This window comes from Psittacula echo (genome assembly GCF_963264785.1).
Source record: "Psittacula echo genome assembly, chromosome: 5".
In the NCBI taxonomy this organism is placed as follows: domain Eukaryota; kingdom Metazoa; phylum Chordata; class Aves; order Psittaciformes; family Psittacidae; genus Psittacula; species Psittacula echo.
The window spans coordinates 83,548,405-83,573,020 of record NC_137739.1 but is presented as its reverse complement, the minus strand read 5'-3'; the positions used below and the strand labels follow the sequence as shown (position 1 = coordinate 83,573,020).

Sequence of the window (24,616 nt, the reverse complement as noted above, 5' to 3'; positions counted from 1 at the left end):
ATCCCGCTTTCCCTGCACTCACCCTCCACGTGGGTGCTTGTCCCCAGCACTGTGAGCAGCCCGGGGCTGAGCCCAACCTCTCCACTCTACCTGCAGATTATGGCATCAAGCCCAAGCAGCCGCGTCTCAGGACCCAGGTGGGACGGAAGCGGCCGGAGTGGCTGCAAAGAGCTGGGAAAAGCAAGAGAGATGAGCTTGACCTGCAGGAGTACTACGATGATGCCCATCTGTGAGCCAGTGTGCCCACTGCAGCCTGGCCCGAGGACAGGACAGTGTAGGTGTGGGGTGTAGGGTAAGGGTAAACCCTGCTTTGGGAGGGGACTGGAGCAGGTCACCTCCAGCCATCCCTTCTGATCATCACACAATGATTTCTGGCCTTCAGGTAACTAGGGCTCTCAGCTCAAACCTGAGAAGCTCTAGCTAGCTCCTCTTGGGGTCCCAGAGGAAGGAAGCCAGGGCCCAAACCTACTGCAGTGGGACACAAACAGCACAGCAGCCCTGCTCCATGAACCATCATATTTAATAGTTGTTGCCATCACAGCAGATCCAGCTGAAGCACAGAGCTCTCTGGCTGCAGGGACCGGGAGAGCTCTTCTACCTTTCCAGTGCTTTGCTCGGCTCCCTGCAGGCTGTAGCCCTTCCCTGCCCCATGTCTGGCAGGCACCCAGCTCTGCCACTGCCTCTGCTACCTGCAGCCAGGGGGAGAGGAGAAAGGGGCAGAGAAAGGCTCCCCTCCTGAGGGTGTATTTACTGCAGGGAGCTATAGAGGGGCATTTCTGTCTCTCCCCCAGGGCACGGATACAAGAAGAGAGGGATGGGGGCAGAGGCAGGGGTGAGCTGTCTCAGCTCATCCTGGTGCTGTTTCTGGCAGAGGGGATAGTGGGGCTCCCTCTGTCATTCCTGCCCAGCAGCCTTTATATCCCCAGGGCACGGCAGGGAGGTGATGCCTGCCCAAGGCAAGCCCGTCCCCCCGGCAGAAGCCAGCATTATGGATCTTATTTGCTGTAGCTGCTGTGTCTTCATATTGCAGGAATCTGACTCTGCACTAAAAGTCACCCCAGAGGGATGTGACGGGAAGCTGGGCCATGGTCACAAGGAGGAGATGCTGTCACCCCAGCCTGCAGCAGGAAAGGGCCTGAGCACGCTCTGGCACTCACAGGCAGGGCCCCCAGCAGGTACTTCTCCAATAGAATAAACTAAGAGTATTTTGTACAATAAACACAATTTGTCCAGCCCTCCCCCCTCCCGTCCCCCCCAGCCCAAGGAAGGGGAGTCATGAAAAGAGGCTGCACCCTGTACCCTGGAGAGCCCTGCCCCGGGCCTGCTCCTCCTCCAGGCTCAAAGCAGCTCTTGTCCATGCACGACATGGGGAAGGGACGACACTGCAGCCCTGGCTGCGCAGGAGGTGCCTGTGCCAGCCCCTACTCCAGGTAGATGTCCTCCGTGGGGCACGTGTACTCCACATACTCCTTGTAGAACTGCTGAAAAGCCCTCCTGCAACACAGCACGGGCCAAAACTGAGCGGTGTCCTCCCCATAAGGCATTTACAGACCCCTGCTTCCATTCTCACCCTTGCTCCTGCAGCCAGTTTGACCTTCCAGCCCCCCAGCCCCTGTGTTAGCACCCAGAGCTACCATCAGATCATCCCTGCCCTGATCCCTATACATCCACATGACTTTCAGCCATCTGCCTGCAAAGCCTTGCAATGGGATGTGCTCCAGTGCTGTCAGGAATATGCTGCCTGTAGCCCTGTCAGCCCTGGCTCTCAACCCAAGCCTCTTGCTTGAAGAAAGAGGTGCCAGCCTGGGGCCAGGTCCAAGCCCCCCATGTATGAGAAGAAGGCAGGATTTGTTCCTCCTGCCCTTAGGGATCAAGCCTTCCCTGCCCAGCGAGGACTCACCCTACAGACTCCGCCAGTGGCTTCGTGGACTCCTCCGAGACGAAGACATGACAGGCGAATCTGTGGTCTGCAGGGTGCTTGGTGATGAACCCAAAATACCTGAGGGCAGAGAGAGTGGGGCTGATTGGACCAACAGACAAATAGGCACAGGTAACTCAGCATCCCTTTGAGTATAAGGGTTTGGGACCTGAGACCCCCCAAACCCCACCAAGCCATGGCCCATGCTCATTGCTGTGATGCAATTCCCTTCCCAGCCCCAGTTGTGCTGCTCCCAGGGAGTGAGAAGGCAGCAAAGCCTCTGTGCCAAGCTGCTGGCATCGAGAGCTGCCCCACACCTCACTACTCACTTGTTGTTCTTTGGATGGTACCCACAAAAGGAAATGTTCTTCAGCTGGAAGAAATGGCTACACTTGTTTACCTGGGGAGAGAGAAATGAACTGTCAAAGCTTCCCTCCCTACTCCCCTGTGGGGCAGCAGGTCTCTGGACCTGGAAATATGTGCTTGGATTGAGCAGTGAAATGAACTAGAGCCTGATCCAGGGCTGCTACCAGTAGCTTCAGAATGGTCCCAACCACCCACCCCAGCTGCCTCTACCTGAAGCAGCTCCTGGGGGCCCTGGGTTAGACTCTGACACGAGCCTGCGCTGCTGTTCACCCAGCACACACCGTTCTTCCTGTTCTTCCTTGCTAAATACCAGTGGATAGAAGGTGAATGGATAACTGAGGTAAATGGATAGAAGGCGAATGGAGCTAAGCCATTCAAGCCCGGGTGTTCAAAGGGCCCCAGCCAGAAATGAGAACTTATTTACAGGAGTTTAAAGAGCAACTAAGTTGATGGCATCCTCTAGATACAGGCAAGACCTGTAGAAACCTCAGCCCAGCTCTCCGTCACAGTACTCAGAGCCATAAACCACTCCTACCCTCAGCAGTAGGGGAGGTTTCCCAAGGGCTTGCTGCAAAAGCCCTCTGCCCAACACATGCTTTGCTAGGCTGCTTATGCAGAATGCTAATCAGCAGCCTGCCCTCACTAAAGAGATTACAGGGCAGATCTGGAGGACACCACTCAAAATAGTAGCAGAAAGGTTTAGAAGCAGCTGACAGATTACTGATACAGCTCAGCTTGCAGCATCCCAGCACAGCAACATGTTTGGGAGCTGCAAGGGCATCAACCAGCAGAACGGCCCAAAACTGGGATTACGTGATGCACAGAGGACCCTGATGGTGGGCCTACCTCCCCAATGGTGGTGCTTCTCACACTCTCAGTCTTCTTATGCAAACATGAGCTCTAGCACGGCGGGCAGGAGCCAGCTCAGAGCTGCAGCTGGGGAAGGGGTGGGATGAGTGGGGAGCAGGGCTCTACCTTGCTGTGCTCCTTGGAGTCATCAGCTTTCACAGCAATCTTGACCCCACGCACGCTGATCTCCAGGACGCAGCTGGAGGGTGGGTTAAAGTGCACAGTGAGGCGGCGCGTGGTGGCAATCTGGGGGAAAGACACAGAGAGAAAGGCCTGAGACTCGTGAGCAGTGCTGTTGGCTTGCCCCTTCCTGTCCCCATTGAGATTCTGCCCTGCTGCCAGGAGGAGCTCCTGCTTCTGCTGATGGGGTGGGACATTACCTTCTGCATGGCCGCGCATAGCACGTCATTGCCCTTGTGATAGGGAACCTGCACCGAGCCAAGGAACTTCACCCGAAACTGGTCCACCCAGTCACTGCTCTTGGCCAGAGCTGCAAGAGAGAACACATGGGGGGGACCATCTCTAATGACCAGGCTGAGCTCCACCTCTCCTCTCCATATTCCCACCCTTGGCTCTGCAACATTGGGTACCAGCTCCCAGCATCACACCAGAAGCTGCCCATCGCTCCCTGCTGCGTGCCCTTGTTCCTCCCTCCATCTCGCTGCTCAGCACCAGCCTCTGCTCAGCAGAAAGGAGGTGGACACAAGACTGGGACATCAGCAGAAGCTTGGTACCTGTTATATGGTCTGGGTCCTTGGTGACTTCAATAGCGTAGTAGGCAGGAAAAATGCCCCGGTCGCCCGTCCGCATGTTGTAGGCCTCGTACCAATAATCTTCTGCCTGCACCTCTACCAGCAAAGGATCATCCACCTCCAGCTCCAGCTCATCCGCATGGCGAGGCACAAACCTGGGTAGAGAGGCACTGGTGCCTGGCTGGCCAGCAGCATGGGGGCCTTCTCACTGGTGGCAACACAAAGCCCATCGCTGGCCCAGGCTAAATAAAGCCTTGGAGCAGGTTTAGACTCAAAAGGGCAAGGATAAACCCCTATTGCACCACTCCTGCTGCCCTCAGAGGTGTGGCTCCTGCAGCAGCCTGGGCTGATGTTGCTCCTGAGCAGGGCATGACCTACGGGCAGTGGTATGGGGCTTCCCATGGTGGAAACACTGGGGTTTGGGCTGGCCTCACCACAGTGGAAGGGCAGCACCAGCTTTCCCCTGTGAGAGGCTAGGGGCACTGCTCACACCTGCAAGCTCACCTAAAGACAGCGCGGTGGGTCTGCTCCTGCTCCTCCCCGTTGATCATGCAGGAGAACAACCCGAAGGACTCTGCACCTGGGGACGAAGGCAGAGGGGCATGTCTCAGCACCACAGCCAAGGGATGGGCATGGGCCAGGCAGAAGAGACAAAGCCATGCGGTGTCACCAGCATTGTGGGACCAGCTGAACCACGGGAAGCCCTGCTTCTGGGCCATGCCACCACCACCAGTGCTCCTCTGGGGTTGGGGAGAAGGGCAGCACTCCAGGAGGGTGCTGTCCCCCTGCAAGGCCACTTAACCCCCCCTCAGTGTGGCCATACCTTGGGCTAGGCGAAAAAGCATCCTGAAACCTGTCTGGCTCACAAGGCGTTTCCAAGCCCCCCCATGCCTCCCCAGCCACCAGGATCAAAGCCACAAAGGCAGCAGCAAGAACCGGGGCTCATGTCTGCTGGTGGCTTCCCACCTCCTGAGTGTGCCCTCAGCCTTGTACTGAGTGCCCACTGCCCAGCTGCCCCCATGCCCCGCACTCACTGGAGGAGCGCGCCCGGCCGCTCATGAAGACATTGAGGAACTTCTTGGAGAAGTGGATGTCCGCCTCGGGAGTGGAGTCCTCGGACAGGCACACCGAGTCACGCTTCAGCGCGTCCTCCTCGTACTCCTCGCCGATGGCCGACTCGTAGGGCGAGGAGATGCAGTTGTCATAGACGGTGGCTGAGTCGCTTTCATCGCTGTAGCCCGAGTAGCACTGCTTGAGGCTCACCAGCTCCAGCTGCACGTTCTCGTCCACCACTAGCGTGTATTTGACCGAGTCGTAGGACAGGGCGCTGGTGTCCGAGCTCACCGAGGCTCTCTGGAGGTTGTGCCCTGGCCGGGAGCCACTGCTCCCACCACCGCAGGAAGCCCTGGGCAGGTTCATCTTGTCAGGGGAGGACATGTAGTCCAGCACCTCATCCTCCTCGCTGATGGAGGGGTTGGTTTTCCCTGCCAGGGCTGAGTAGCCAGAGGTGTCGATGTCAGAGCTGATGGACATGCGGTTCTCGCTGGACTGAGACAGGAACGGCTTGTCAGTCTCCAGAGGATCCGAGTTCTTCTGCACGGGCGTCAGGTAGATCTCCTCCGTGGCCTCCAGCCTTACGTCCGTCTGGTAGTGGATGCGGTCCCGGTGGGCCTCGGGGACCCTCGATGTCACCACCACCACGCTGGCACCGTGCGGCGGGGGCCGGCTGGTGGCCTGGTGTTTCTCGGGTGGCCGGGATGTGGCGATGCAGGTGGGTGCCATCTGGGTGGCTGCTGTGCGCCGGCACGGGCTCTCCGTGGATGTGCCCCGGTCTTTGGTGGAGGTTGTGCTGTTTTGGTGATTGACCTCATCACTCAGGCAAACGTGGTCGTGGGGAGGGGTCTGCTCACCTGGAGGGGGAGAAGAGCAGCATTGGCAGCCCTGCAGAGGGTGATGCTCCCTGCTGGGGATGCCACCCAGACCCACCCTGCCTCCATGTGGGATGGTTTCATAGAATCATAGAATAGTCAGGGTTGGAAAGGACCCTAAGATCATCTAGTTCCAACCCCCCTGCCATGGACAGGGACACCTCACACTGAACCATGTCACCCAAGGCTCTGTCCAACATGGCCTTGAACACCGCCAGGGATGGAGCATTCACAACCTCCCTGAGCAACCCATTCCAGTGCCTCACCACCCTCACAGTGAAGAATTTCTTCCTTATATCCAATCTAAACTCCCCCTGTTACAGTTTGAACCCGTTACCCCTTGTCCTGTCACTACAGTCCCTGATGAAGGGTCCATCGGGGACTTCCCTGACCTCCTACACCAGCATCACTTGCCCGAGGCTCCTGAGAGCCACAGAATGGTGCAAGGAGCTGCCCCTGGCCAACAGCTTGAGAACTCACCCGTTTTCAGAGGGGATGATGACCGGGACACCCGCTCCTGCCAACTGTGCTTTTTCGCCAGAGAGTTGTTGTTCAGGGTGTCCTGAGGAGAGGAACAAAGATGCTTTGTAGCCTGAACAGTAAACAGCACGTGGTGGAGCAGCAGCAGCACCCATCCCTCCCCAGGATGCACACACACATGCATAGTTCACTAGCAGACGTGAATCCTGACGGAGCTTCTGTGGGTGCTGTGCCCTGGGTTGCTGGTCATGCATGTGCACACGTGTGCATGGGGGAACGTGTTCAGCCTCACTGTGACACCCATGGACCAAAGGCCACCAGGTCCCCTATAGAGGACAAGTCCTCCCTGCCTGCCTCAGCAGGGAATGACATCCTGCCTGCTATAACCCCACCTTCTCCTGCACCCCCAAGGTCTCCCTTGCCCTTCCTGCAGGGCACTGGGTGTTTGTCCCCCATCTACAACCATGGCATTTTCCATGCCATTGGTTTTCACTCAACTGCTGAGCTCTGCTGGGAACCCCTGGATTTTCTCACAGCCTTATCACCAGCCTGCAGCTGCAACCAGCAGTGCAGGAGCTGCCCCATCCTTGCTTTGCTTCCCCACCCACATAAAGCAAGCCTTTGCCCTGAAACTCCATCATGTCACATGCTACTTAACCGTGGCTGCCAGATCCCTGCCTCCATGCAGGGAAGGAAGAGGCCTCCACCACAACATCCCAGCATGGCCTCTGTGAGACCCCCTGTGCCAAGGCTAATAACAGCACGTCTCTGCTTGCCTTTCCCAGAGCAAGGATGGGCTGGGATGCAGCCAGGCAAGCTGCCACAGCGACAGCCTCTGCGTGCCAAAGGGCCAGCACACCAGCCAGCCTGGCTGCCTGGACTGGGAGGCAGCAATGCCGCAGGCAGATCCCACAAAGCCCGTCCATCCCGCAGGGCCAGGGCTCTGCAATGCCCAGCCAGGGTGGAGAGGCATTCACAAGGTCTTAGAAGATGAACCTAGCCAGCCACAGCAGCTGTTTCTTCCCCTTTGGGAAGCTGGGGATGTTCCCCTCACTGTTTCCAGGCCATCTGCCTAGGCATTCAAGAGAAGCCAAATGGCCATGGTCCCTCTTGTGACCACCTGCAGGAGGAGAGAGCTGAGCAAGCCAGGATGGGCTGGTACAGGTAAAGGCAGATCTCAGGCTGATATCCAAGGAATACCCTGCACCCTGTCCTCATCGTGGGGCACCACACATGGGCATGGAAAAACTGCCTTTAGCTAGGTAGGCATCCAGAGCAGGCACCCCATGCACCTCGCAACCAGCCTGCCTCTCACCAGATGCCACCAACAGCACTTCCCTCCCTGGCTGGCCATGCCCCAGTCTGGAGCCCCCATTCCCAATGCCAGCTGCAGCAAATACCCTATCTCCCATTCCTCATGTCCTCAGCTCAGCTGTGCCCATGGGTCCTGGTGCCACTCCACAGCCTCCACCATCGCCCTGCAAGGGGACCATCAGCTCCATCCCACCACCTATGCAGATCCCCCTCCACAGGCCTGTGGCCATCTCTGGACCAGCTGACCAGGAGTGGGGCTCTATGGTCCCCATCCCCACAGCTGGATGTGCTTCCACGTGCCACTTGCTCCTTGGGGTCCTTGCGCAGGGTGGAACAAGGCTGCTGCTGTCCCCTTGTCCATTATACTCAGTGAGGCTTCCCCCGCCTCCCCAGCCCTGCTGCCTTTGTCCCTGGTGCCAGCTGCCCCGAGGGTGCCCATCCTGGCTCTGTGCCTTCCTCCTCCTCCTCCTCCTCCCAGCCGTGGCCTCAGGCAGAGAGCTGGCATCAGCTGCCAGTGCTGGGCTGGTGACACCCAGCTCCGACTACTCCCCATCTGTCACCCACAGGGACACCTGCCTCTCGCATCAGTGCTCCTCGGCTCAGCGTCACTGCGACGACAATCCTCCTACTTGGCAGCAGGCAGGGCTCAACGCAGGAGGGTGGCAAAAATAGCCCCGCGCATCGCGCAGCCTGCCTGGCTTCAGGAAGTTTGCCATAGGGATGGGGCAAAGGGGCTCTGGATGCTGCTTAGAGAGTCAGCATGTGGGGCACTGAAATACTGCCCGCCCTGGAATGACAGCAACCCCAGTGCTGGTGGGGTGGGTAGGCTTGGAGAAAACCACCCAAAACCCGAGCGTGAACAAGACAACAGAACCCCCTTGTCCTCCTGGCCACCATTTTGGGCGTTGCTTTTCTGCCTCTCAGATTTAGCATGGGGTGCTGACATTAATGCTTCTTTTGCCAGATGCTGCTGCTCTGGATCAGAGCCCACCAAGTCCCCACTGCCGGGCTCTGAGTACCCCGTGTCACCATCCTGCCCTGGGGCAGCTGAAACCCAGCCAGATGTTGACCCTGGGCTCACCAGCCCCGTGGCGTGGTGCCCCGTCCCGTGATGGCTCATTCACGCGTTCATTCACCATGGCTCATTTGCTCTCCATCCCTGCGGGTTCCCTTTCGCTGCCAGGCGCCATGGGCTCTGCTGGGGGCACAGCTCGGTGCCACCACACTTCCCGGCCTATTCCCTCCCCACCTCGGCAGCAGGGATGGAATAAGGACCCACCCAGCTCTTCAAGCCCCCATCCAAGCGCATTGCCCGGGCAGGCTCAGCCGTTCGAGGGGGCGGCCCGACTGGGAGCGAGCACGTACGGGTGGCCCTGGGCCCGGCTCTGCGGTAAGGGATGCGGGCAGCGTCGGTCACGGAGGTCCCCGCCACCCTCCATCCGTGCCCCGCCATCCCTCCATCCCTCCGAGACAAAAAGCTCCCGGCGGCGGGAGCATCCCGAATCCCCCCTCCCCGTCCCGTCCTCACCTGGCTGCGAGGCACCTGCGGGAAGAGGTTGAGCGTTGTGGGTCTCTTGGGCCGGTAGACATCGGTGGTGCCGGCCGTGGGCTCTTTCTGCAGCGGCTCGGGCGCCGTCTGCTCCTCGGCCGGCGTGTCCCCCGCCGCGTCGATGAGGTCGAGCTGGAGCATCTCGGCCTGCAGCCTTGCGGCCTCCCCGCCGCCCGCCGCCCGGGCCCCGCCGCCAGCCCGGCTCACATGGCCCTGCGGGAGCAGCGCCCGTTGTCAGCGCGCCGGGACGGCAGCGGCCGCTCCGCTCCTCCCGACCGGGGAAGGGGGGGGGCCGGCGCGGGGCAGCCGCATCAGCACCCGGCGGCCTCTTCCTTTTAAAGGGGCAGGGATGTTATTCCCGAGGCTGCGGAGCCCCGCGCTGGGATCCGGCCTTGCTGATGGCCCCCGGGTGATGGGGCACCCCCAGCACCCCATTCACCAGGCAGCTGTAGGTACGTGCGACCATCACGTTCACCATGAGCTGTGCACAGCCAGGTTTCATCTCGACATAACGGGGACATATTTTACAGTGAGAACAAACAATCAGAGAATCACAGAATGGTTTGGGTTGGAAGGGACCTTAAAGCTCATCCAGTTCCAACCCCCTGCCATGGGCAGGGACACCTTCCACTAGAGCAGGGTGCTCCAAGCCCTGTCCAACCTGGCCTTGAACACTGCCAGGGATGGGGCAGCCACAGCTTCTCTGGGCACCCTGTGCCAGCGCCTCAGCACCCTCACAGAGAAGAATTTCTTCCTTATATCCAACCTAAATCTCCCCTGTTTAAGTTTTAACCCGTTACCCCTTGTTCTGTAGCTACAGTTCCTGATGAAGAGTCCCTCTCTGGCATCCTTGTAGGCCCTCTTCAGATACTGGAAGACTGCTATGAGGTCTGCATGGAGAACTCATAGCAGCCTTCTCAATTTGGCAGAACAACCTTCCAGGGACATGGTAGAGCCTCATCACTGGAGGTTTTCAAGATGCAACTGGATATGGTGCTCAATAATCTCATCTAGGCTCCCTTTCCCACAAAAGGTGACCAGTTTCCCAGATGACCTTCTGAGGTCCCTTCCAGCTTGGGCTGCCCTATGATTCTTCCTTCCAAGGCAGACTGTGCCCTTTCTTGGTTCCTGTCCTGGCAGCTGGGACTCATACAAGCACACAATCATGTCGGTTGGAGGTTTGGTTCAACCCCTGCCTGGGGCAGGTCACTCAGGGTCTTGACCGTAACACCTGAATACCCCCGTGGATGGAGAACCCACCACCACACTGGGTACTGGCACCAGTGCTGCACTGCTGCTACTTCTCTCTATGGGGTTGAAGCTTTTGCTGCACACCTCTGAGAGGAGTCTGGCTCCTTCTTCCCTGTAATGCCTGTTAGGCAGCTAGGAACAGCAGCTACATTCCCCCTGGCCTCCTCATCTTAGAATCGTAGAATCAAGTAGGTAGGAAAAGACCTTTAAGATCATCAACCCCAGCACTGCCAAGGCCACCACTAAACCATGTCACCGAGGGCCTCATCCGCACGCTGTCTGAACACTTTCAGGGACAGTGACTCCATCACTGCCTGGGCAGCCTGTTCCAATGCCTGAGCACCCTCTCAGTGAAGAAATCTTCGACAAGCCATTTCTCATACACCTATGTCTGCACATATCAGGACCTGAAGCCATGCAGAAAGGATGCCTGATGAGCCAGTGACCAGGCACTATCACTTCAGCCTCAGTTGATGGTGGCTGTGCTCTGGCCAAGGACAGCCCCACTCTTTCCCTTTCCACCCTTCACTCTTGGAGCAGGGCAGCCATCATAGCCTGTGAGGGCTGTGAGCAGCAGATGCCCCATTGCACCACCAAGGCTGGGTCCCAGCTCTGAGCCACCACACTGTGCTGCTGTGTGAAGAGGCATCGATGTCCCCCTGCTGCTCCAGGTGTTTAAAGGTCAGTGGTTTCTTTCCCCTGCTGCCTTCCTCCCACAACCTGAGCTTGCACATGAACGAGTTGCTGCAGGCAGCACTAATGGCTGTGACTTGGCATTAGTCACTTGAATTCCCTTGTTATCAGCTGTTTGTGGTGACTGGAAAGCTCGTCAGTGGGCAGAGGTGGAGAGGGGAGGTTTTTAGCAGCTGATGCTATCCATGTCTCCAGCTGCACGGAGGATGCTCCTTGAACCATGAGGAACAAACAGCCCCAGCAGCTCTGGCAGCCCCTTCAAGAGCTCCCGCTGCTACCAGCTCTTAAACTGTCACACTACAGCCAGTACAAGGGCTCTGCCTGCTGCAGGCACAGGATGAACCCTGTCGGGGGGACATTTCACCCCAGTGCCCCTGTTGCAGTGCTGGTGAGGACCTGGAGGAGCGCTGCCACCAAAACCCATCACCCATCCTCTTGAGGCTTTAAACATTAAACTTCCTTGCTTTCACCATTGGCCTTCATACAAGTTCTGTGTTTCTGTGACACCAGTTGCCTGTGCAAATCACGTGGATTTTAACAAGGAAACCGAGGCACAGGAAAAGAACTGGGTGGAAGTACCAGATTATACCTAAGCAAGATGTATCTGAGTCAGCTGGTTACGTTCAGGCTAGGCTGCTAATGATGCTGCCTCAGTAATCCTGGAGCTGCTGCAATCACTCAGATGGGAAAGTCCCAGAAGGATTCAGAAAAGCAAAACAGTCCCTGCTCTGAAGAAAAGCACACCTTAGGAGGGATGCACCATTCCTGGTTCAATAGCTAGGAGGAAATGACAGCCACTGCAGGTACTTATTAATGGCCTGCAGCACAACAAAGTCCTTTTGAACCCACACACCTTTCCATCCGAGTGGAACCTGTGGTGATCTGCAAAGCGAGGGCATGGGCTGGACTTTGGGAAGCCTTTCTAACTGGAAGGATGCTGCCCCACCAGAACAGCATCAGGAGCTCTCTAGGAACAAGGTAACGTCACCTAAGGCCAGCTTGAGTATACTCATGCCTTAGCACAGATGCAATGGTGAGGTGACTTCCTAAAGTCCCTCAGACTGTGAGGGAGATTAAGGCATGTGGGAAAGCAGTACCAGCGCCTGAATCGTGTGGTGGGATGTACACAGGCTGTACACCTGGATCCCAATGCAGTCATGGAGAGGCTCAGAGCTCCACTGCGGAGCCATCCCTGGGACAGACATGATGCTGGTGTGCTCCTGCTGATGCTACCTCCAGCCCACAGGGTGCCATCCCAATGGCAAAAATTCCCAGTGTCCAGCAACTGGTCTCTGAGGGTCCCAATGCTGTGGTCCATGGGCCCCAGGGAGGCTGGAGCAGCATGGGCCCTGCTGCAATTGAGAGGTGCTGGGGGCACCCCTGGGAGCACTGGTTTAGCCAGGGGAATAGCAGTAGGAGGGCTGCTCTAACCCCAGGAATGGACGGATGCTGCTGCTCCCCTAGGAATGAAAGGCTCTTTCAAGAGGAGTGGGGTGATACATAGGATATTGCTTGGGTGACCTTAGTCTCTACCCACTAAGGTCTAGCAGGTGAAAGGCTCTTCCCTGCTTCCCAACCCCTGTTGAGGAGGAGTGACAAAACCTTCAGCTGGGAAAAGCACTTCAGGAGCATGGGGAAGCAATGGGGACTTGCTGAGCAGAGAGACTGTGTCCCCTATCCCTACCACCCAGATGTGACTGCTTCCTCTCAGCTTCAAAGCACCAGAAGCCTCTCTGCCCCAGCCTGGCACAGCCACATCTGGTAATGGATCACAGTGGCAGCTTCATGGGACAGCCTTTGAAATAAGCCTGGAATAACCAACAACCTCGCTGCTGTGTCCTTTGCTCCCAGTCCATGCAGCCAGATCCCTGCCAGGCCCTGGATCAGCACGTTGGTTTGGCTGGATCATGGCAGCCACTTTTCTCTTTGCAGTGGGTCCTGCTGGCCTTCCAAGGGCGTCTGCTGCCAGCAGCACACTGGGTCAGTGGTGATGAACATCAAGAGAAAGCCTGGCATTTCCAGCAGTCATTTTATGCTGGGAAAACAAAGTGTTTTGCTTTTTTTCCTGTACATATCTGTATCTTCATGGCTCGTTCAGGCCTTTTCATAGGGTCATAGAACGAAAGGGACCTTAAAGCTCATCCAGTTCCAACCCCCTGCCACGGGCAGGAACACCTTCCACTAGAGCAGGTTGCTCCAAGCCCCATCCAACCTGGCCTTGAGCACTGCCAGGGATGGGGCAGCCACAGCTTCTCTGGGCACCCTGTGCCAGCGCCTCAGCACCCTCACAAAGGCTCAGCACAGCCCCACATCATCTCTTTCCCTTTGGGCACTTGTTCTCATGCTCTCCGGTGTTTCCAGGAAGGGTACTGCTTATTTTTCTTTGATCTGTGTTCATTCCTGCATTGATCATCTTTCACAACGCCTGCAGTAGAGATGAGGAACCACCAAGCCTTTATCAACCTCAGCCTGGCTGTCTGCCGGGATCCATCTTGCTGGAACCAGGGATTGTGACTTCCAAGCCACCAAACTATGGCTGAACCCAAAGCTTCTGTTGTCACTGTCCCTCTCAACACTCTTGACCACTGCCATTTGAGAGGTGGAGGTGACATCCCTCACCCCAGCAGCCCCCAGGATCCTCCTGCTCTGCTCTAAACAGCCCTAAAGGCAGCTCTGCTCCTCCGCTGAGCCCTCTCATTCACTTCGCTCCCGGTTTTCATTCACCCAGGACTTCCTGTTGTATTTAAGCCATGCTTCCGATTATTCCTCATTCTTAGTACATGGTCTCCCATCCACGAGGTGCGGTCCTCATCCGCGGAGAGCTCCCTCTTGCACAAATATCAGTCTACGCCTCCTTGCAGTATCTATGTGTCTAAGCCACTATTTCTGGAAAGCTGCTAAAATAGCCCATGATGAAATCATCTTTGTTTTTCCAGGACCACAAAAACCCCAAACCCCACCTCTGTTTGGGTGTTGACCTCTGCACCAGCCACACTTTCCTGTTCAGGGTTCTGCTGCCAAGCAGCTCTGCCTGGATCCTGGAAGCCGTCCCCGTCCAGCAGCTTCCTTCCCATCCCTCCAGCAGGCTTTGTCCCATTGCTCCTTCCTGCTGCTTTCCTGCTTGCTGCTGGCTCTGCCCATCTCTCTGGAGACTTGCTGCTGGATCAGGAAGCTCGGAGCAGCTCACCAAGTTCCCCAGAGCCCATGCTTCCCCTTTCCCCATCACTCCCTGGCTGTGGTGTGATCCAGAAGCCATCAGCCCGCTCTCACCCTACATCCCCCTCTCCATCGCAGGGCTCTCGCCAGCAACCCATCATTGTTGGATGAGCGGGTACCAACCCTTACCCACCACGGATGCTCTGCAGCACTGGCACCGGAGCTCACCATGGGCAGGACACCAGCATGGGCCCCCCCAGCCCTGGCCCCCCTTTGCCAAGCCGTCCATCCCCACGTGATGCAATTAGCTGCTGACGCCGGCCACGGGTCAGGACGGATTTGCTGGCCCCTGCGCTGTGCACAGACCCAGCCAACTGCTCCCTCTGGGCCTGGCTGCATCCATCAGGCGGATCCTGCACTCCCGTCGCCTCCAGCTCACTCCAGACATCAATCGGGTTGGAAAGCTCCCTGGTTCTTGCGGTGTTAGGGATTGAAACCCCCTCTCTTTGCCGTTGCTGTCACCACTCTCGCTCCTGCTCCTCAGGCAATCCTCCCCGTCCCATACAAACCATTCAGATGTATTTTTAGCAGGCATTTTTTTCCCTTGAGCGTGGTAGGCTTCTTCCTTTGCTGTGTTTATGAATAACTCGCTGCTTCCCCGGGGGCAGCCGCGCATCCCCCTTCCACACCAGCATGCTCTCAGTGCACCCAGGCGTTCACACAGAGCACCTCGGGGCTGTCTCCTGTGTCTGTTGAGGGTCAGGTCTCTGCAGCAACACAGAAACCCCTCAGTAAAGTCTTTTAAATAGGCAAACAGCCTATTTCTCCTCAATGTCTATAAAGGGTTGCAGCAGTTGAGCTGCAAGTTGCCTCCTCCACCCTCACCCTCCTCACCAAACCTTAGCAAAGGGCTGGTGGCCCATAAGGAAGAAAGAAATCCTGTCCTTAAGAGCCTGGTGGTGCTATCGGCAGCAGAGAGCTGGGATGGCCAATTGGAAGAGTCCAGCAATGCTGGACACAGCCCCTGCCTGCTTTACCAACTGCGGGCAGGAGGATCTTCCCACTGCCCTGCCTTCACATCGACACTCAGCAATGGGCTTGCCTTTGGTTTTGCCTCCAGTTATCCCTCTTTCCTTCAGCATACACAGCTCATGAGCCCAGGCTGTCCTTGTCCTTCCCTGGCCATAAAGTCATAAAACCATAAAATGATTTGGGTTGAAAGGACCTTAAAGCTCATCCAGTTCCAACCCCCTGCCACAGGCAGGGACACCTTCCACTAGAGCAGGGTGCTCCAAGCCCCGTCCAACCTGGCCTTGAACACTGCCAGGGATGGGGCAGCCACAGCTTCTCTGGGCACCCTGTGCCAGCGCCTCAGCACCCTCACAGAATCATAGAATAGTCAGGGTTGGAAAGGACCTTAAGATCATCCAGTTCCAACCCCCCTGCCATGGGCAGGGACACCTCACACTAAACCATGGCACCCAAGGCCTCATCCAACCTGGCCTTGAACACTGCCAGGGATGGAGCATTCACAACCTCCCTGGGCAACCCATTCCAGTGCCTCAGCACCCTCACAGTAAAGAATTTCTTCCTTAGATCCAATCTAAACTTCCCCTGTTTAAGTTTGAACCCGTTACCCCTTGTCCTATCACTACAGTCCCTGACGAAGAGTCCCTCTCCAGCATCCTTATAGGCCCCCTTCAGATGCTGGAAGGCTGCTCTGAGGTCTCCACGCAGCCTTCTCTTCTCCAGGCTGAACAGCCCCAACTTTCTCAGCCTGTCTCCATACAGGAGGTGCTCCAGTCCCTGATCATCCTCGTGGCCTCCTCTGGACTTGTTCCAACAGTTCCATGTCCTTTTTATGTTGAGGACACCAGAACTGCACACAATGCTCCAAGTGAGGTCTCACGAGAGCAGAGTAGAGGGGCAGGAGCAGGAGGAGGCTGTGGTCACAGCAGAGATGTGGAGCAGAGGCTGCATCTCTGGAAGCAGCTGAATTTCTGCTGGGAATGTCCCGAATTAGACCAGGAGACATCAGGACTCCATGGATGAGATCCGCCTGTGCCTTCCTGCCGGCAACAGGGGATTCCCAGCACCACAAATTCACTTGCTAATTTTAAATCTGCAACAAATTCCTGTGCCTCTCCCCTCCTTGCTGGGCCTTTATCAGTTCTGCACAGGAAACACTTCTGAGGGATGAAATTATTCCCAAATCATTCGGCTGCTCCTCCAGCATTTGCATCCCTTTAGCATGAAACACACTGGCAAAATGCAGAACCCCTGCGTATTTACAAACCCAGTGTCATTCTCAGTTTATCTCCATGTTTCTGCTCCTGTGGCCTCCCTGCACAGTTCTAATAGTGGTGTGAACCCTGCTGGGGTCTCCACAATGTACCTCAGGGTGCTTAATGTGGATGGGAGATCCTCCTATAGCACCTGCATAGGTTTCCCAGCTCCCATTCTTATTTCACCTGATGTGGTCAGAGCCACCTCCTCCATCCCTGTTTCTCCAAGCCTCCAGGTCTCCCACCCCCTAAACATGTTCTAAAGGCCAGTTTCCTTCAGCCCTTGCAAGCCAGAAGGAATGCTTTGGGTAAGCAGAGGAGGAATCTCATCATACCAAGCCAAACTGCACCTCCAGGCCCAGGGATGCATGTGGGGAGCAGGAGGCATAGCCCATGTGGGACCTTTGGTGCCACCTCACACATGTCCTCACTTCCCAAGGATGCTCATCAAGTGCCAGAAGCTCGCTGGTCATCCCACTCAAATGGAGCATGGCCAAATCCTTGGGTGCATCCCTGAGGAACAAACTCAAACCTCCCCAGAGCAATGGGAACCAAAAGGCACTGTCTTTGAGATGCTTTTTATGTCCCTTGTTTGGCTGGCTCAGAAAGGGTCTGTGCTGTGCCATGGTAAGGAGAGGGCACTGTCAAGCAGAGGGCATTGTGGTTGTGACAATGGGCACCTTGAGGAAGCATCACTGGCCTGGAGACCTGATATTCCTGCATGGGAACTGATGGTCCAGCCATCCCCACCAGCATGCTCTGCGCATCCCATCCCCAGCGCTGTCCCCATCCCCATCGCGCTCACCCGGGTGGCCAGGCTCTCCTTGCAGTGCAGGCTGATTCCACACTCGTCGGTGATCTCGGAGAGGTCTTCATCCTCAAACTCCTCGAGGCTGATGTCGTGGGTGAGCCTGGAGGGAGCGGAGATGGTGCCATCACCCACTGCACAGGGCACAGGCAGGATGTGCAGGGTGGCATACTGCCCGCGGGCAGGAGCAGCACTGCCTGCCTTGGAGGGGCTCTCCAGGTGTTTACTGGGAAGAAAGACCAGGGAGGGGGCTCCTTCCAGAGGGGATGGGTCTGTCCCCACTGAATGGCTGAGCTTGGCATGGTCCGCAGCTGTGGGGAGGCAGGAGGAACGTGCCCCAAGCCAGCCACTGGTCCCAAAAGCAGCAGGGATGTGCAGGCTGGGAGAGCATGGGACAGGCAGCAGAGCCAAGCCCTACCCCAGGATGTTTGGCTCTCACCATCCCAGGGAGGCTCTGGGGCTGTCCCAGACACCCAACGGGGCAAAGACCAGTGTTACAGAGAAAGGTTGGGGGTCCTGGCAGGGCACAGCTGGGGGATGGACCTGCTGGGGCAGTGACCACATCGAGACCCACAGACCTTGCAAGCACCACAAACCTGCCTTTGGTTTTGCCTCCAGTTACCCCTCCTTCCTTCAGCACACACAGCCCACGAGCCCAGACTCTCCCTGTCCTTCCCTGGCCATGTCCTGGAGCAGGAGGCACAACGGGCCTCCAGGCTGTGGCTGGGAGGGATGTCCTGGGTCAGGTGCTGCACTAGGAGAGGGCAGTGATTTCCCTCTACACCAAAATCACTCCCTGGGGTGCCTGCGGGTACTCCCATGACCATTGGTGCTGCCAAGCCTGCCTGGTTGGGGTCCCGTAGGGCTGTCAGCCCCACAGGCTCATTACACCCCTTCAGAAAGTTTAGAGATACCCTTTTAGTAGCTGGAAATGTGCTGATGGGCGAGTTCCTCATGTGCTTGATCCTTGACTGCATCCCTGGGGACCTGCGGGGAGTTCCTGGCTTCTGTGAACTTAAACATTTCTCCATGGTGGCATCACAATGCTCCTCTTGCTTATTCATTACCATGGGGTAAATAAAAGAGCCCAGCTTGAAAATTGTCCGCTAACCTGCGTTGTGTGCCACCACTTCCATTGCTCCCAGGTCCTTGGGCTGGGAGATGCTTGGGGGAAAGCACTACGCTGAGCCCATCACCCCTCTCTGGCCTTGCCCTCACTGGCAGGGAAGGAAGGAGAAGGGTATTTTGTGACCTGCAGAGCTCCCACCCTCACTTCAAGCATCATTTGCACACCCTGGGACTCCCCTCTGCAGTGGCACCAAGCCAGTGCCATGGAAGGGTAACACCTCCCTTATTCTGGCCCTCAGAGGTGGGGAAGGAGCAAGACAAGCCCATGCGGGGAGCAGCATTGCCCATCCATGTTTCCAATGACCCCATCAGTGGTGGGCTCCTGGGGTGAAGGTGGGCACAAACCACTGTGGCCATGGGCTCCAGCCCCCGTGATGAGCAGGGACACAGCCTTTACCACAGGGTGGGATGCCCTGGCCCCCCTCTCCCATCTCCTGCTGCTGCAGAGCAGGAGGCTCATGACAAGCCTGCAAAGCACAGATCGATTTCTTCTCCGGTTACACAGGTCACCGGGGTGGGACATCATCAGTTGATGATGCTCAGGGCCTCCATCTGCCTTGGTGTGCAGAGCCCCCCACTCCGGGATGGGGACCATCAGCCCTGCCTGCGCTTCCAGGGATGCGCAGGTCTCCAGCACTGGTCCTGCCTGCGGACGCTGCTGGACCACTTTGCCACGCAGCTCCCTGTGCAGCCAGGCAAAACTTTGGGCTCCGCTGCGTGCCAAGTTTGCTCCTGTCCTGTGGCCATCGCTCAGAGAAGGGTGATGTGCCCAGGGGCTGCTCCTCATCACCCTGCACACCCACAGGACAGCACCCCCCATCCCCAAGCCCCCGGCCGGTCCCCTACCATTTCTCCCACTGATCTTCCAGCCAGCTCTCCTGCTCGGTGCTCGACTCCATTTTCAAGGGCAGCTGCATTGAGGAGGAACCCCCTTCGCTGGGGTACACGCTCCCACCCTATAAGCAAACCCCCGTGCCTGGAGCAGGGAGGAGTGAGGAGGCGATGGGTGCCCGCTGCCTGTCCGCCTGCCCCGTCGCAGTCTGTGGCTGCCGGCACTGCTCTGTCTCCTCACTGCGCAACCTGGGGAAGCTCATTAAAAATAGATGGAATCAGCTGTCCTAGAGGGGGAAAAAAACATAACCTCACCACTGAGGCAGTGCCAAGTCCCTGCTCTCTGCCGGGGATGCTGACTGCCTCCTTGCCAGCCAGCCAGCCCGGCTCCTGGTCCTGCTCCAGCACCGCTCCCCTGCACCCGCAGCGGGATCTGCTTACCCCAGCACGGGCACCCATGCCGCCCAGCCTCCTCCTGCCCTTGCCAAGCCAGGGACAAGGGGGTCTGCTTCTCTCTGCCCCACTGCAGGGATGGCATGAGCTTCTGAGGGAGACGGGAGCATCCGTCCGGCTTCCCGCCAGGCAGAGCAGGGATGCTCACAGCGTACGGACCGCAGTGATTCCAGCTGCTGGACTGGCACCGTGTCTGGCTGCATTCCCTGAGCAGAGGGATGCAAGAGGAGCACCTTCATCAAGGGGCAAGCCGGGCTGGCACAGAGCAGTGCTGGGGGTGATGCTCCTTCCCCATCTACTCCTGCTCCTGCTTCGGGAGCTTCCCCAACCTCTATTCCCTGTTAAGGGGCAGAGAAATGCCTGGTGAGCTGCTCTGCCAGCTCCCACTGCTCTCCTGCTGCCGAAGGAGAGCGGGACCTTTCCCAGGAGAGGCTGCCAAGTGTTGCCAACAAACTGTTGGCACAGTGGACTATCATCCTCCATCATCATCACTCATGATACTGTGCTCATTGTACCCAATAATGGTATCCAGGGCTCCATCTTCCCTATCAGCTCTGCCTGGAGGCACCTCGTCTGCTCAAAACCTCCTTGCTTAATGCAATGAATAAAGAAATCTCTATCTCCGTATTACTCCTCCCCTTTTCTTCTCTGATATGGATGCTTCAGGACTTCCCAGGAGATACAAGGAAGGCTCTCCCTTAGCACCCCCCACTCCCAGGGCTGGAAACACCCCTGCTTTTCTCTCTTGCTTCCCAAAGAGGCTAAAAATACCAGCAACATGCAACAGCTCTGACTCCCCTCAGCTCCATCACTGCCAGTACAACTCTGAGCAGGACCTACGTGGGTATTCTGGCCAACATCCCTTGTCAGCAGCAGCAATGGAGGCAACGGTGCTGCTGTAGGTGGGCATCACAGCATCGCAGGTACATGGGACAACCTTGCCCCGATGCAAGGATGGAAGAGCCCTGTATCTGCAGAGGTTATGAAGGATGTGCCAAGAGGCACTCAGAGGCTGCAGCCCTGCTGAACATGAGAACTGATAAACTCGGGACAAGCAATGGAGCACACACGGGTGTTATCCGACTATAGAAGGAGCAGCTTGAGCACAGTGCTTATAACAGCCTTAGCATCAAGCCTGGCTGCTGCACCTCCCTCATCTCCATCCCCTGCCAGGGAAAAGGGGACCTGCAGCATCGTCTCCCTGGCCCACTGCCGCTGCATGGGGTTCCCACACAGGGACTGGGCCATGGCAACACACGTGATGGAGCTGGGGCTGCAGCAAGCCTGGATGGCCGGGCAGCACTCCAACCCTCTGCTCCCAGCAGCGCTGCATGCAATCACTGTCACCAGCATCAGTGGTAGAAATAGTATTACCCTACACTGGGCTGGCCCCGGGGGAAAGCCCAGAGATGCTTTTAATTGAACCAAGGAGAAGGTGCCTCCATCTCCATCAGAAGACAGCCCTTTCATCTCCCCTCACAGGAAGACAGGTGTCCCCACTGCAAAACCCAGCTCATCGCCTCCAAACAGGTTCTTCTGATGGCTCAGACGAGCACAGCAGACACATGAAGCAACCCACAGTGCTAGCAGTGATTTGTGCATCAGCCTGAAGGTGCTGCTTTGAACTTCCTGAGGAGCTGGAGGCCTCTCCTTCCCCTGAAGACCTCCTCCCCGCCTGAGGCCCCAGCTCGGCATGGAAAGGGCTCTAATTTCCCACAGGGCTCCCAGAGGAGAGAGGAAATTCCCCCCTCTCTCCTGACCCATGCAAATAGCTCCCTAAGCGTTTCCTTCCTGAGGAGGTTTCCAGCCTCACCAGCTCCATGGATGCTCTTTGCTTTCATTAGGGAAAACAGAAGGAGAATGTGCTCACAGACACACATACACAGGTCCCAGCTACACCACAGCCACACTCCTGGGGGCAGTGGGGCAGGCAGCACGAGCACTGCTCCTACCGCAGTTATGCCACCCCTCCCTGCCCCTCTTGTGCTGGGCAGAGGGACCCCCAGCCCCCTTTTCCTCACAGGAAAGCTTGGTCCCAAAGCACTGGGAAAGCTTCTTGGCAGGGAGAGGAGCTGCATCACAGTGTCCCAGAGGAAGATGCTAAGGAGTCCCAGTGGGGCGCAGCCCCCAATGGGAGCCTTTGAGAGGTTTATGGACAATAGGGAGGCTGGATGAGAAGAACTTTATGTTGTTGTCTACTACTATGCTGTTATTCTTGTTATGGTGAGCGGCCACCTCTGGAGGTCCTTGTGGCTAAAGGACAGGTCCCACCTCATAGAATCCCAGACTCGTTTGTGTTGAAAGGGACCTTAATGCTCACCCAGTTCCAACCCCCTGCCATGGGCAGGGACACCTTCCACTAGAGCGGGTTGCTCCAATCCCAATCCAACCTGCCCATAAACAACATAAACCCACAACCTCTCTGGTGTAGATTTGGAGGTTTTCCTGCTGCCCACTCTTGCGCCTTCTGAATGCAGCAGGATCCAAGACCTCCCCTCTTCTCAGACAGCACCAAATCATCACCAGCAATGAGGACCTGCCAGGCCACCATTCCTGGCCTCCCCAGAACTTAAGACCCCATTGGGATGCTTGCCGGCCAGGATCAAGTCCTCTCTTGATTCAAACCATCTAATGCTTGTGCGGGAGCTGGATGGGCAGGCAAATGTACCAGAGAGCATTAAACCCGAAACCCCTCATCCTGCAGGCAGGAAGCGGAGGCAGAGCGTGGGGCTCAGCCAGGACCTCAGCACCAGCCACGGGCTGAGCCTTCACCCTGAGCCACACTCATCACTGCTGTCCATGGGGAATGACCCCTCGCTGAGCAGGGACCCAGGACCTGGGACAGGCACAACCCCTGTAACCCAGCTCACAACCAGTTCACCAGCAGAGCTCCCTCCTCGCACCACGCTCCATGCCATAACACTGCCTCTGATCCACCAGACCCTGCCCCAGGCTCAGGGATATCACTGGCATCTCCTTCCACTTCAAGGCTGACACCCCAGGCTTGGTACACGGGAAAGCTCTTGCACCCCTGCCTCAAGTACCCAGCTGTCTGCACCATGGAGGTCGGCTCTCCCCTAGAGCACAGCAAGCAGCAGAGCCTCATCCTCCTCCCACAGCATCACTGTTTGCTGGGGAGCAGGAGGGTGCCCTGGGGACAGCCGCAGCATCTGGGACAGCGCTGTGTGATGAGCCTGACCCTCTCACAGGCCCGAGCTGCTGCTCAGTGCAGCCCTCAAGCTCCAGCCCCTGGCTCAGTGGCCAAGCCCCTTCTCCATGGTGGACGTTGCCAGAGGCAGCGTTTAATGGCTGAGTTTGCAGGATGTACCAGCCATGTTGCAGCAGCTCCCAGCAGCTCTCGCAGGCAGCACTGCAAGAGGAGGAAGATGCTGAAGCACTGGAGCCACAGCAAAAGGGCTCCAGGAGCAGAGCCCATCAGGGGTAAACGGCCTGAAAGCCACCACAGCTCGACTGCACCTTCCTGCTTCCTCACAGGGATTTGCTGGTCCCCATGCCACAGGGGCTGGGGCCTGCTATAGGTAAGGGTGAGCTTAGCTGTGGCCCCAAGTGGGGACCAGCCCTTCCCTTCCCTCCCCAGAATCTCACCACATAAAATAGCCAGTACTGATCCCCTCATCTCAGCCAGCTCCCCTGCAGCATCCCTGGGTGCCAGAGGCAAGCAGAAAGCAATGGCTGATGGCACGGCCACCAGAAGCAGTGAGCATCACACCGATGGCAAGCAAACAACACCGGGCACCGCATCCCCTTACCCACCCATCGCATCCCTGTCCCAGACCCGGAGCCTCCAGAGCCCCAGGCCATCCCTGGCCTGGCTCCTGCCATCGGAAGTCCCTGTGACCAGCCCTGCTGGGGTTTGGAGGAGACACAGCCCCCCTGCATCCCAAATCGATGGGAGCGCTTAGCATTGCCGAGAAGATCAATCCTGGCACTCTCCCATCGTCTCACTCGGGATTCTGGTTTCGCAGGGGTGGGGAGGAAGGGGGAACACCTGAGATTTCTAGGAAAGGGCTAGAAAAAGGCTTTACTGGGGGTGGGGAAAGAGATGAAGGGTTTTCACATGAAGGAAAAGGTGTTTAAAGAGCAGATCAGCCAGGTGAGGAGGCTGGGGGATGGAGGGGGACAAGCAGGGATCTGGTGGGACCTGCAGTGGTATGTGGGGTGAGGGCAACGAATTGGGGGGGGGAGCTGACACTGAAGCAACATATGGGGGGGGGAGGCTGGAGTGATGCATGCGGTGGGCTCCAGCGGTGCCCGGGGTGAGGGGCACAGGGATGTGTGGGGTGGGGACCGAGGGATGCACAGGGAAGCAGCGGGGGCCCGGCGCGGAGGTGGGGGGGGGGGGGGCTGCAGCAGATGGGGAGCGGTGCTTGAGGAAGGGGAGCAGGGGGCAGCCCCGCGGGGGTCCCGAGAGGGGTGTGAGGGGATGCGGCCGGTACCTGAAATTGGGGGGCGAGGCGAGGTGCAGGCCCAGGAACGGGGAGGAGGCGGGCGGGGATGCGGCTCCTTTCTCTCGCTCCGCCATTCTGTGGCTCTCTCCATGCAGGCGGAGGGCGGGCGGGAGGGAGGGAGGCAGGGAAGGAGGGATGGAGGGAGGGGGATGCTGTGGTGCCGGCGGGGAGGGACATACCTGCCGCCGGGGAGGGGGGGGGCGCGGGGCGCGGCCGGGGGGGCTCCTTCCGCTGCCCCTGGTGGCAGCTGCAGGACAGATGTGGCCGCAGCTGGAGGCGACACCCCGCATTCCCCCCCCTCCCGCACGGGCCATAGGAAATGCCGGGGCCGGAGGGGCAGATGTGCCCGCAGCTGGAATGACCCCCCCCCAGCTGTGCCCGCAGCT

At 57.8% G+C, this 24,616-nt stretch overlaps 1 protein-coding gene across 1 annotated transcript; it reads right to left on the bottom strand.

Moving 5' to 3' along the window:
- Nucleotides 1–1,421: 1,421 nt before the first annotated feature.
- Nucleotides 1,422–24,304, bottom strand: MAPK8IP1 (mitogen-activated protein kinase 8 interacting protein 1; the record flags this gene model as incomplete). The annotated part of the gene is made up of 12 exons (XM_080617935.1): nucleotides 1,422–1,494; nucleotides 1,901–1,999; nucleotides 2,248–2,318; nucleotides 3,260–3,379; nucleotides 3,514–3,623; nucleotides 3,868–4,040; nucleotides 4,390–4,465; nucleotides 4,920–5,795; nucleotides 6,294–6,375; nucleotides 9,136–9,369; nucleotides 17,347–17,452; nucleotides 24,219–24,304. 12 exons carry the CDS (start codon nucleotides 24,302–24,304, stop codon nucleotides 1,422–1,424), a joined length of 2,106 nt encoding a protein of 701 aa, XP_080474061.1.
- Between the last annotated feature and the right edge of the window lie 312 nt (nucleotides 24,305–24,616).